The sequence below is a fragment of the Gekko japonicus genome, unplaced genomic scaffold (genome assembly GCF_001447785.1).
Source record: "Gekko japonicus isolate JY-2015 unplaced genomic scaffold, Gekko_japonicus_V1.1 scaffold4567, whole genome shotgun sequence".
NCBI lineage: Eukaryota > Metazoa > Chordata > Lepidosauria > Squamata > Gekkonidae > Gekko > Gekko japonicus.
Window position 1 is genome coordinate 26,547 of NW_015171638.1, and position 13,469 is coordinate 40,015.

Below are 13,469 nucleotides of genomic sequence, written 5' to 3' on the forward strand. Positions count from 1 at the left end.
ATTCCTGCCTTTAAACTATTTGACCATTGTATGAAAACAATTCTGGTTCAACTCACATTAGCATCTATATTAAAGATTTTGGGGGAAAGATATATATGGTTAAAAAATCCAAATAGCATTTTTAAAAGCTATTGACATAATGCTCTTGTACAGATGTAACATAGCATGATTTACTCTAAAATAAGCACGATTTACTTTAAAATAAGCAATCTGTAGATGTACAAAGGCCAATTTCTGCCCTGTTCTCTAACCTCAAGGACAGCAGAAGGCTATATACTGCTGCTGGTACTAGCTACTCAGAATAGGGACCCAAAAGGGGTAATATGCATATAGCTCCACATGTTATACTATATCACCAGAAGTAGACTTCTTCTTTCCAAAAATCAACATTCTGCATGCGTGCTGCACGTTTGGTTAGCCTGTTTCCATATTCCTCTCACTGAACCATATTCTAACTAGCTTTTATCTGGGAGTAGAAACTGAAAACTGATAATAGTTAAGATGACCACATTTAATCAAAATGTCTAAAGTTTAATTAATTTGGTTGCATTGGTAAACTTTAGACATTTTGATTAAATGTGGTCATCTTAACTATTATCAGTTTTCAGTTTATACTGTCCGTTGACCTCTCAGATAAAAGCTAGTCAAGACAATTACAGTGAGGAAATCAGAATTACACATATCCTTATGCGCCAGTTCTGCCATCAGTGTGTACTTTCGCCTCACTACTGTGTTGCCATCTAATTAGTAACTTCCTGGTTTTCAACAAACCCTAGCTTGGTATTACATCTGAACTAGTAAAGTGTGGTTTGTACCTGTAATCCAAATTAGTTATTCCCTGGTTTGTAGGCAGCATACATGGAAGGGAGGGAGCATGGATCTCCCACCCACAACCTTGTTCACAAGGTGGAATATCTTGCTCTGATGTCACATCCAAATCAAGTTAATGAGCTGAAGATGCTAAGTATGGTTCACACGAAAGCAATACACAGGAATGATGGATGCAACTTGCTTAGGCTGCACATGTGATAAATAAGAGTCAGTCACTGGTGCAACCACAAGAAGGAATTTATAGGAGCTTTCTGCTGGAATGAAATGTGTTTGCAAGGCTGAGTATCTTCAAGAAGGGAAGTTTTTAAAAAATGCATCCTGTATGCAAACTGATTTACTTGATAGTGCATACACACTGCAGAAATTGACCTTTGGCTTACCCCTGGCATATATTCCATGAATATAGAGAGTGTTCTTTCTGGGGGGTCCCTCAAGCAGCCATAATACTGAACAATCCTCTCGTGCAGTAGGTTTTTCAACAGCTGAATCTCACATTCAAGTGCATTTACCTCCTGAAAAGCAAGAGTACAGTAAAATGTACGGGAATTTAGTAGACCAAATGTTATACAAACTTCAGAAATGATTCAGCCCATAAATTAACATTTAAATGCTTAATTCCACTTGTACCTGAAATACAGTAGAAGAATCTCAAAGAAGCTACAGAGGTGCCCATTAAGTTGCTCAGTATTATGTATATCTAGGAATAAGGCTCGTTGTGGAAATAAATACAACCAGCTCTAGAAAGAGGCTCTGGGAGAGTGCCAAGGCCTTGGGCACCCAGCGTCAATGTGCTGGGGCGACCTCATCAGGGTATAATGACATAGAGTCCACCATTTTCTCCAGAGGAACTGACCTCTGCAGTTGTAATTTTGAGTGATCTCCAGCCCTCACCTGGAGATTGGCAACAATTGTTACCCAGGAGGAAATGGCTGGTTTGGAGGGTGGAGGCTATGACATTGTTTCTGTCTGAGGTTCCACCCCTCCTCAAAAACCTCACCCTCTCCAGGCTCCACCCCTCAAATCACCATAAATTTCCCAACCGGGAGTTGGCAACCCTATCCCCTTCCCAGCCATCAACCTGCCATTATCTGCACCTCTGATTTCAGCTTTCCATCTCCTCCCCCCTCCCTCCTAGAGATCAGTTGTAATTCTGAGTGATTTCCACTCCTCTCCTGGGATTGGCAACAGTGGTTCCCCAGGAGGGAATGGCTGGTTGGGAGGGTGGAGTCTATGGCATTGTACCAGTCTGAGGTCCCACCCCTCCTCAAACCTCACCCTCTCCAGGTGCCATCCCTCAAATATCCAGGAATTTCCCACCTGCAGTTGGCAACCCTATCTCCTTCCCAGCCAATCATCAAACTACCTTTATTTCCCCCTCACTCTTCAGCTTTCCATTTCTCCCGACATAGACCTGCAGCCGCTTCCGTGCTCTGAAGCCCTGATTGCCACAGAGTCCATCATTTTCCGTGCTCTGAAGCCCTGACTGCCACAGAGACCACCATTTTTTCCAGGAGAATTGATCTCTGCCATCTAGAGAACAGTTGTAATTCTGAGTGATCTCCAGCGGTTCTCTGAAGCACTGACTGCTATGTCTAGGGTAGCCAACCTCCAGGTGGAGCCTGAAGATCACCAGATACCACAACTGAACTCCAGACAACAGATCTCCCCCCCCCCCGGAAAAAATAACTGCTTTGGAAGGTGGGCTGTATGGCATTCTGTTCAGTTGAGGCCTCTCCCCTCCCCAAACCCTGGCTTCCATAGACTCTACCAAAAAATCTCCAGGAATCTCCCTACCTGGAGCTGGCAACTCTAGTCAGGACTGGCCCCAAAGAGTTCCTCAAAGGCCTGCAAAGGGTCTCCTTTCTTTGTCTGAACCAAGCTTGGTTGCCTACTGTGGTGAAACGGGCACCAGTTTACAACTCAGCTGTTTGCCTCCAACCCTCATCTCATGGGCGTATCTCACTCCTTAAATTCGCTGCCACCACTCACGGAATCGTCACTGCCTTTTTAGAGGGACAGTGAGACCCCTCAGGCCAAATCTCCGTATTTGGAGATCTCCGTATTTGGAGATGGAATCCCCAATCTTTGGGGGATCCCTGGAAAGTTGGCAACCCAAGAGTCTGGCCCTTCGTTGCTCCCCTGGGCTACCCTCTCCCTTTGGTACTGCGCAGAGCAGGGGAGACTATGTGGTCAGAGCACAACACAGATTATTAAGGTAAAGGTAAAGGTTCCCTTGCTTGAAAGCCAGTTGAATCCGACTCTAGGGTTGCAGTGCTCATCTCCATTTCAAAGCCGAAGAGCCAGCGCTGTCCGAAACCCTACACACAATACTCTCTACCTCTGGAGGTTGTGGGCTCAGGATAGGATCTTTCCTTGGACCGGCCTCTGGCTCTACTTCAGCCTCTTTCTCTTGCCCAAGACAGCAGGGAAACTTCCATTCATTACCGAGTCCAGCCCACTGTGGAGTGGCTGAATTTCTGCTGCCTCCCAGGGTCGAAGACTGCCTCCTCCCTGGATGGGCTGCAGTCTATATTGATGCCGCCCTGCCTGTTGGGACAGTCCCTATTTTCCTGCACTTTTTGGCCTTGGGGCAGCTGGGAACTGTAGTCCAGCAGATGAGGAAGCCCCATTCAACCCAGTGAATGATACCCCTGCAGGCCCCTCTCTGGAACTACAGCTCAATTAAACCTTATGGGGGAACATTTTAAACAAAGAACCACAGCCATCTTACAAACACAGGCAACTGCCATTTTGTGACACCTACCAACAGCCACTGAGGGAAAAGTTAGTCCCACACAGGAGGCAAGCAGGAAAAGTGTCTTCGTCAAGAGAGAAAGCCGTTTGCCGATAATTCTGACAGGGCACAGTGGCTGAAGGGGGAGTGGGCGGGGAAGAGGAGCAGACCCAGCACCCGGCCAATGGCACACGAGTACTCTTGAGTGGCAGCTGAAAGGCTGATGGTTGAGGGAGTGCATGGAATGTGGCCACTCCAAAGCAGAATTATATATAAGGAGAGATTTGGCATTTATACACCATCTTTCTACCCAACTCAGGGTTCCAAGGCAGCAAACATTTCAAACATTAAAACATCAAGCATAAAATATTTTAAAAAATAAAACATAAAACACATAAACACTAAGGCAAACAAACAGGGAGGAGGGAAAGGCTAATAATAAGAGTTAGTGAGAGAATGCCAAACAAAACAAAAAACTACCCGCTAGTGGAAGACAATAGAGAGCTAGACAACTCTCCTTGGGGAGGGAGTTCCAAAGTTTCAGCACTGCAACTGAGAAGGCTCCTTTTCTCAGTTTGCCATCCATTTAGTCTCAGATACTGAGGACACCCAAAGCAGGGCCTCTGAAGATGATGGAGTGCTCAGGAATATTCATATGAGAGTAGGCAGACCTTAAACTATGCTGACCCCAAGCTGTATAGGCCTTTAAAGGACAATACAGCACCCTGACTTAGCCCCCAAAGCAAACTGGGAGCCAACATAGATTATTTATTTATTTATTTTATTCAATTTGTACCTCGGCCTCCCCGCAACGCGGGCTCAGGGTGGCTTACAGAGAGGCATGCGCCACAGCAGAGCCAGTTTACAAGGACAATAACAACAACAAAAAGGTAGCCACTGGATTGCATCCTAAGATTCCATCCTGCTAACTAACAGTGGAAGGATCTTCCATTAGTGGAATGGGCTCACAGGTTCCAACCAAGTTTTCTAAGACACATAATACTCTGGAAGTGATGAGGGAATCTACAGATTCGATGGTAGATAACAGATCACCACAATCATTTCCATTTGCCAGTTCTCATTGTGCCAGTGAAAGAAGACAGACAAGATCATAGTGCACTGCTTTCATTATTTAGTGTGTAGAGATAAGAGTCTACAACATTCACATTCTATACTGTATGGTTTTATTTTCTACTGAACCACTAAGCTTTGCTTTACCAACATTAATATACACTGAAGATGAAATCAGCCGCTTACATGTGATTTAATGGAAATGATTAAAATGTACAGATGTGCACACAGATCTGTCAGTTAAGAACAAGCATTTCTTGTTAAGTCAGAGAACTGACTGCTTTAGAGGCAATGCATTTCTGAGTCGCCTTCTCCCAGTTCTCTTACCTTGCTGGTCTCTGGGCTATCAGGATCAAATTGAACTTGTTTCACAGCTAGTTCTCGTCCTGTATCTGCATCATAGCACAAATAAACTCTGCCAAATGCACCTTGGCCCAGTAGCTTACCAAGTCTCCAATTTGTTGGTGCTCTTGGGGCTGAAAGTAGAAAGGGTCTTACATATTCAGTTGTTCAAAGAAAAAGGATCAGAAGACAGACCCTTCAGAACTTTTTCTTAATCTAAGCAGCACAGACCTATTAAATCATTACATTTTATAATCTAAGGTTTGAGTATTTACTTCTTTCCAAAAGTTTACCTAGGGCCAAACTAATCTAAACTAGCTATGTATTTGTAGTGCTTACTAATGAAACTCCTACATAGTACTGCTTATTAAAGAAGCTAAAAATCAAAAGGATCCGATTTATCCGGCTTGTAGACCAAACTACAAGTTACAAATTACAAACTTATCTTTAAACACCCAGTAAATATCAAGTATAGCACTGCCATTAATGCATGAACTAATAATGACTCCTGGAACTGATCCATGCTGCTAAGGACAGAAAATTATATATGTCATTACTTTAAACTGAGTAGCCACATAACAAGCCTGGAACTAACAAGTATTTATAACACCACTATATTCACTTAGGGAATATAACTCAGGATGCCGCTGGTGGTGGAAAATCCACAAAATATGTTTCATTTACACAAAGGGAAAGGAGCAAGGTTGGATCCAAACCAATAAGTATAACATTTTTCCTTACAGCGACTGGGAGGACTGATATCCATTACAGTCAGGGTGGGATTGTCTATGTCACTTCCTCTTCTTCGCATCCGGCCATCCTCATATTCTGGAGTGAAAACACTGCTCCCGCTGCTTGTGCTCAATGAGTGATCAGTTGGGCTGAAACTAACTGGGGATCGTAGACTGTTTCCCTGGGTCCTTCTAGCTCTTGGAAAAGTTTTACGACCTGCAGAGAGGAATAAGAAAACCGCACACTTCACTGCATTTTCCAGGGGGAAGCAAGCAAAACATAGGTTCCAAAATAGATCTGATGTCATCCCGCAGGCCTCAATAGTAAACACAACTGAGCAACATGTGGAGTATTAATAACCCCAAAGATAATTCCAGGGGGCCCTGGTCAGTTTTGGGGCCCATGAAGTTTGCTAGGTGATGTGATTGATTGGGATCTGGTCGATGTGAGGTAGTAGCTGTGATGGACAGGCAGAAGTCCTGCCCCTTTAAGTCAGTCACCAGACCCCATATGCCTGTTTGGTACATGGGCAGAGCAGATAACAAGCAATCAGGGCTCATGGATAGCCAAGGAAGTCCAATGGGAAGGGGAGTGACAGAAAAAGCTGCTACACTGTCAGCTCAAATCAGATAGGGTTTGTGTCTCCAGCATCAATTGAGAGAAAACCTGTCTCAGGAGATTATATAGGCCTCAAAGTCTGTTTTGAGTGCAAGCAGGCTAAGCCAGTCAATGTTTGGAGACAGAGTTTGCGCTTGCAGAGGGGTAGGCTAAAAATTTACTCTCAGGAGACTTGGGAAGTCTCAGAGCCTGTCTTTTATGATAAAGCAGGCTAGCATAGTGAATGCTTGAGGAAGAGACTGTAGCTGTCAAACTCCAATTTCTGAGGGAAACTAAAGAAAGGTCAGTGGTTTTTCTAAGAAGAGCTCACAGTTACACTGTGAGAATCCTGAGCCTGTTGGAAGGCCAATATTCACATCAAGATTGCAAGCTTGGCTGTAAACTGTTCTGTGTACCCAAGAGTTAACATGAAATGGTAATAACTCAATGAGTCCAGCAAAAGCTGTTTATTATCTATAGTTTTAAGCATCCTTACTGAACCTCTTTATTTCTCCTAACTGTTACTGTTTCCCCCCTGATGTCGTATATGTAATAACTGCATTTAGAGAAGAAGAAGAGACTGGGTTTATACCTCGCCCTTCACTACCCAAAGGAGTCTCAGAGCGGCTTACAAACTCCTTTCCCTTCCCCTCCCTGCAACAGGCACCCTGTGAGGCAGGTGGGGCCGAGAGAGCTCTTGACAGAGACTGCTCTTTTTCAAGGACAGGTCTTGTCAGAACTATGGCTTGCCCAAGGTCATCCAGCAGTTGCAAGTGGAGGAGTGGGGAATCAAACCCGGTTCTCCCAGATTATAGAGTCTTAACCTCCCGCAACAGGCACCCTGTGAGGCAGGTGGGGCCGAGAGAGCTCTTGACAGAGACTGCTCTTTTTCAAGGACAGCTCTTGTCAGAACTATGGCTTGCCCAAGGTCATCCAGCAGTTGCAAGTGGAGGAGTGGGGAATCAAACCCGGTTCTCCCAGATTAAAGTCCACACACTTAACCACTACACCAACTGGCTCTTCAAGAGAAGAGATTGGATTTATACCCCGCCCTTCACTACCCAAAGGAGTCTCAGAGCCGCTTACAAACTCCTTTCCCTTCCCCTCCCCACAACAGAGACAGAGGGAGGAAGTTTATTTTCATTTGTGGGTTTTACTGAATAGTTTTTTTTAACTATTATCGTACGCAGTTCTGAACCACAAAGCAAGGAGGTATATAACTATTTTAATGAATAAATAATGTCACCCTTCACAGTGGCCGAGATGGAATCTCTGTCTCGGGACCCAAAGACTTTTTTGGCATCCCTAAATGCACCAAATTCTGGCTTTTAAAACTGAACACAGTTAACGCTCAGTCAATAAGCAAGTAATAGACTAGCTTACGGCACCCTGACTTAATAGCATGGATGTAGAGTCATCCATATACTATTCATCTCTCAATTCTACCCCTGCCAAAAATATGATAGGGATACATAGTAAGTATGATAATAAGAGTGCACAGCATGCACAATAGTTGTACTTTGGAAGACAATTTAGTACTACATATATTTAAATAATACTCCAGATTCTGTTTCATTCATTAAACTTGGACACATGTATAAAGTGATTCAGAAGAGTTACTTCTGGTGAATAATCTGACAATACAATCCTAATTGGAGTTTACTCCAGTGGACTAAGACTTCTTAAGATTGCACTGTACAGTGATAACAGTTTTCTTCAGATATCATAACAGCAAAATCCTCAAACAATCAACTGGTGCATGTGAATCACATTTCAAGATTAGGGGATCTGCAGCCCAATATCACAACCACGATGGTGTGATCACTGACCTCGAGCCAGACATCCTGAAGTGTGAAGTCAAATGGGTCTTAGAAAGCATTGTTAACGACAAAGCTAGCGGAGGTGGTGGTATCCCAGCTGAGCTATCCAAAGTCTTAAAAGATGATGCTGTTAAAGTGCTGCACTCAATATGCCAGCAAATTTGGAAAGTGCGACAGTATACATTCCAATCCCAAAGAAGGGCAATGCCAAGGAATGTTCAAACTATCGCACAATTGCACACATTTCACAGGCTAGCAGCAAGGTCATGCTCAAGATCATAGAAGCTAGGCTACAGCAGGACATGGATAGAGAACTGCCAGAAGTACAAGCTGGGTTTCAAATAGGTAGAGGAACAAGAGATCAAATTGCCAACATTCGCTGGATTATGGAAAAAGCTAGGGAGTACAAGAAAACCATCTACTTTCGCTTCATTGACTTTGCTAAAGCCTTTGATTGTGTGGATCACAACAAACTGTGGCAAGTCCTTAAAGAGATGGGAGTACCAGACCACCTCACATCTCCTGAGAAACCTGTATAAGGGTCAAGAAGCGACAGTTAGATACGGATATGGAACAACTGATTGGTTTCGCATAGGAAAGGGAGTACGACAAGGATGTATATTGTCACTCCACTTATTTAATTTATATGCAGGGTACATCATGCCAAATGCTGGCCTGGATGAATCACAAGCCAGAATTAAGATTGCCGGGGAAAATATCAACAACCTCAGATATGCAGACGACACCACACTAATGGTAGAAAGTAAAGAGGACCTTAAGAGTCTCTTGCTGATGGTCAAAGAGGAGAGCACAAAAGCTGGCTTGAAACTCAACAGCCAAAAAACTAAGATCATGGCCCCATCACTCCTGGGCAGATAAGAAGGGGAAGTCGTGGAAGCAGTGACAGAATTCACATTCCTGGGATCCAAGATCACTGCAGACAGTGACTGCAGCCATGAAATTAAAAGACGCCTGCTCCTTGGGAGGAATGCGATGGCGAACCTAAACAGCATGATAAAAAGTAGAGACATCACCCTGCCAACAAAAGTCCGTATGGTCAAAGCAATGGTATTCCCAGTAGTCATGTATGGCTGCGAGAGTTGGACCATAAGGAAGGCCGAGCGCCGAAGAATAGATGCTTTTGAATTACAGTAGTGGAGAAGACTCTTAAGAGTCCCTTGGACTGCAAGAAGATCAAATCAGTCAATCCTAAAAGTAATCAGATAATGCCAGATAATGAAACTGAAGCTCAAATACTTTGGCCACCAAATGAGAAGGGAGCCCTCACTACTGAAGAAGACCCTGATGCTGGGAAAGACTGAAGGTCAAAGGAGAAGGGGACGGCAAAGGATGAGATGGTTACACAATGCAATGAACACGAAATTAAGCAAATTCCGGAGGACAGCGGAAGACAGGAGGGCCTGGCATGATGTGGTTCATTGGGTCGCGAACCACAACAACAACCAAATATAATGCAAGTCATTTGAAAATAAATCTCATCAATTATTTTTTTTAAATTCCAAGTACAGAAGTACCATTTTAATTTAAATATTTTAATATGGTTGTTAAATTGTACAGTTTGCCCGTTTGGTGTAGTCGTTAAGTGCACAGACTCTTATCTGGGAGAACCGGGTTTGATTCCCCACTCCTCCACTTGCAGCTGCTGGATGACCTTGAGCAAGCCGTAGTTCTGATAAGAGCTGTCCTTGAAAAAAAGAGCAGTTTCTGTCAGAGCTCTCTCAGCCCCACCTACCTCACAGGGTGTCTGTTGCGGGGAGGGGAAGGGAAAGGAGTTTGTCAGCCGCTCTGAGACTCCAAGTGATGGGTGGGGTATAAAGCCAATCTCTTCTCTTCTTCTTCTACAATCCCTAATGGTTTTGATTAGGGATGGGCATGAACCGGGAAAATTGAGATTTGTCCCCGTTTCTGGTTCATGAGGTACCATGAACCTGCCTTGCTTCGCAAACCAGTTTGGGTTCCTGGGGTGCATGAATCTTCCCTCCCTCCTTTCTGCTGACAGCAGCTCTCCAAGGCCAGCAGAATGGGGACGACGACTTCCAAACCCCATTTAAGGTGAACTTTCCCATTAAATGGGTTTTGACAGGCCAAGTGGCAAATTCCCACTCCCAGGAGGCGCCCACTGTCAAACCCCATTTAAAGGGAATGCTTGGAAGTAGGGGGGAGCGAAAGGGATTGTTGAAATGGCTTGCATCTATTTTTGATCATTGCACATTCACCAATAGTGTTACGAAGCCTGCAACTCACCGTCATTGTAGTCTTGGTGATGGTATGAAATATGATACCTTCGAGGGTAAGTTCCACCTTTTCCAAACTTCTCAAATATTGGGAGATCATAGTCTGAAAGGGACCAATAATGTTATCATGGTTTTTTCATTCAGCAATTTAACAAGAACAAAAAAACCCAGAGAGAATTAGTCAAGACTTCAAAAAGTTTCACATGTACTTTTGATTTATATTATGACACTAGAAAAAGTAAAATCTTATCAGAAAAAGAAACAATATAGAATACATTTAAAGTCATGACTCAGTCAATGTTCTCTCTATAATTAATTATATATTATTCCAAAGTAAAGGAACCAAAGCTATTTATACCAATAACGTTCTCTGTTTGATAAAGTCAATAAAAGATTTTTTGGGGAAATGCCAGCTTCTTTCTCCCTTTCCTTTCTGTTCCTCTCTAGCTGTAACTTCTGCCAATTATCCAGTTTTTAGCAGGAAGGAAGGGGAGCAAAAGAACACCACTTTGATGCAATCAACCCCCCCATTATTAATGAGATTTGAACCAGTCTATGGCTCCCCCCCGTCACAGAAGTGTCCAGCCAGCCAAGAAGTGCACATCAGGATATATGCAAGGCAACAATTTGTTAAAAGTCCGATAGTACAGATAACGTCTTTCCAGACATCTCGTCTACTGGCCAGCATTCTAAAAGAAGATAAGCTCAATGTTTGCAGGCTGCACAAGTATAGAGGACCCACTGAATTATTTGTCAGCCTGCCAGTTATACAAGCTGCACAGTTAGAACAGACTTGAGGTAATATTTACAGTTAAAAATTTACTTTACCTGCTTAGTCCCAGATCAAATTTAACTGGGACACACATACTATTAAGACAGGTCTAACAATAACAGCACATCTCTAATTGGGACTTATAAATGCATTTTTAATCTTAGGGATAAGGATACAATTTTTAAAGTGCTAACTAATTACTTTTAATGGCACAGGGTGTATTTCTTTAATTCTGTACATCTCTCACTATAACTCGAGACCAAGAGAAACAGAAACACTGTATGTTAAATTTCTTACACACATTCAAGTTACCAAAACAACGTTTTAACTACAGGTTTCAAAAACTGTGCCCATGCCCGTTTATTTTACCTACCTGATAATTCTTGGTGGTTATCTGGATAGCTCTGTGCTCTTGGCATTCGGGATTTGGGACAGTTGTCTCTAGAAAGACAAACAAGGTTGGCGTATTAGACCCTTTCATAATGAGCTATCTCATATATTTTGTGGGCTAACAGCTTTAAAGAATGTAAGAAAAAGCTATGCAAACTACTAGTGGTCCTTACCCATCTAAAGGGCTGTCGAGAGAGGGGCAGCTCCCAGAGCCAGAGTTTTCAGGACTACTCAACGATAATGGGTCCAACATCTGGAAGAGAAGTACAACAGACTGAGCAACAGGGTGCTTCAGCCAAACTGTGCAATGCCTCTATCACTCAAATGTTAAGAGAAGACACAAGACAAACACTATATGGATAGGTATTCTTAAATGGAGAGAGCTACTACAGAAATCCCAGAATAGGGTGTTAAAAGCATCCACTGACACAAGATATGACACAGTCTTATCTTCATTTTTCTTTGGGGGCAATCAGTGAAGCAAAGTATGATATTCCACATGGTAAATGAATAAACCATTTGATTCAAAATGCCATGTGACATTTTACAGCATGAACAAACAGGTTTCATCACACAAGATCAGTGATCCCCAACAAGAGATGCCCCAACAAGAGAGGCCATACATAGATATTTTGATAAATAAGAGTAGTGTTTGTCACCTACCAGTCTGTTACCTGGCTCCCACTTGCAGCCCCCCTTCTGATCCCGTCTACATCTCCTTTTGTATCCCTTTTCAAGTCATCTTCTTCACTGTGCCTTGCTTTTCCCCACTCACACTCCCTACTTTTCTGCTCTTTTTTTGTCATCGGCCCCGGTCACATGGGAGGATTTGCCCCGCAAGAGGGATGGACTGGGGGCACATCAAGTGGACGCGATCACACCGCAACATCTGGGAAGCGTCACGCACCCGTTCCCAATCCGTCCCTTTGGCCCGAAAACACGCATTTAAAAGGTACTAGCAACAGAGCACTACCTTCCGGATGATGTGCGGCAACTCCAGGCGTCTGGTCAGGGAAGCACTGGTAGCCCATCGCAGCCAGCGCCGTTCCCCATCCCACGCATGTGCACACCCGTGCTACTGCCGGTTTGCTGCACAACGTGTGATCGGCTGCCGGAGCACGGAGCCGTGGGGGCACATCGGATCGCGCTCCCACGGTTCTTTTTGCTCTGGATCTAATTTGCCTCAAAAGGCTGGGTCGCTCAGGCTGAGCCAGTTGAAACTAAATCCAGCGAAGATGGAGGTCCTGTGCTTGAGTTGGATCGGTTTGGGGTTGGGGATCCCTCTCCTGACCTTCGATGGGGCACCTTTGGTGCCAGCATTAGAGGATAGGAGTTTGGGAGTGCTCCTGGATCTCTCCTTAACTATGGAGGGCCAGGTGGCAGCCACTGCCAAGTCGGCCTTTTACCATCTTAGGCTGGTTCGGCAGTTGGTTCCCTTCCTCGACCGCGATGACCTGGCTACAGTGATCCATGCGACGGTCACCTCGAGGCTAGACTACTGTAACACTCTCTACATGGGGCTGCCTTTGTTGCAGCTCCGGAAGCTGCAGCTGGTGCAAAATGTGGCGGCCAAGCTGTTGATGGGTCTCCCCAAGTGGGAGCACATCCAGCCTGGGCTGAAAGCACGACACTGGCTGCCAATAGCATACCAGATCAGTTTCAAAGTGCTGGTGCTTACCTTTAAAGTCCTATATGGCCAGGGTCCGACATACCTGAGGGACCATGTTTCCCCACATAGACCCCTAAGAGTACTTTGGTCTGGGACACAACATCGCCTGGTGATTCCAGGCCCCAGGGAGGCAAGGCTTGCTGTGATGAGGGCCAGGTCCTTCTCAGTGGTGGCTCCTACCTGGTGGAATGAGCTCCCGGAGGAGATCAGGGCCCTGCGGGACCTAGTACAGTTCCGCAGGGCCGGCAAGACGGAG

General features: G+C 44.4%; 1 protein-coding gene across 1 annotated transcript in view; it reads right to left on the reverse strand.

Moving 5' to 3' along the window:
• Positions 1-13,469, reverse strand: part of MAP3K2 (mitogen-activated protein kinase kinase kinase 2) — a 50,428-nt gene that overhangs the window by 6,149 nt on the left and 30,810 nt on the right. The window contains exons 8-13 of the mRNA XM_015419972.1: positions 11,718-11,797; positions 11,528-11,595; positions 10,393-10,485; positions 5,720-5,926; positions 4,964-5,112; positions 1,212-1,343 (exon numbers count right to left, since the gene is read on the reverse strand). Of these exons, the coding sequence (XP_015275458.1) occupies positions 1,212-1,343; positions 4,964-5,112; positions 5,720-5,926; positions 10,393-10,485; positions 11,528-11,595; positions 11,718-11,797 (729 nt within the window). The remainder of the gene's footprint in view (positions 1-1,211; positions 1,344-4,963; positions 5,113-5,719; positions 5,927-10,392; positions 10,486-11,527; positions 11,596-11,717; positions 11,798-13,469) is intronic.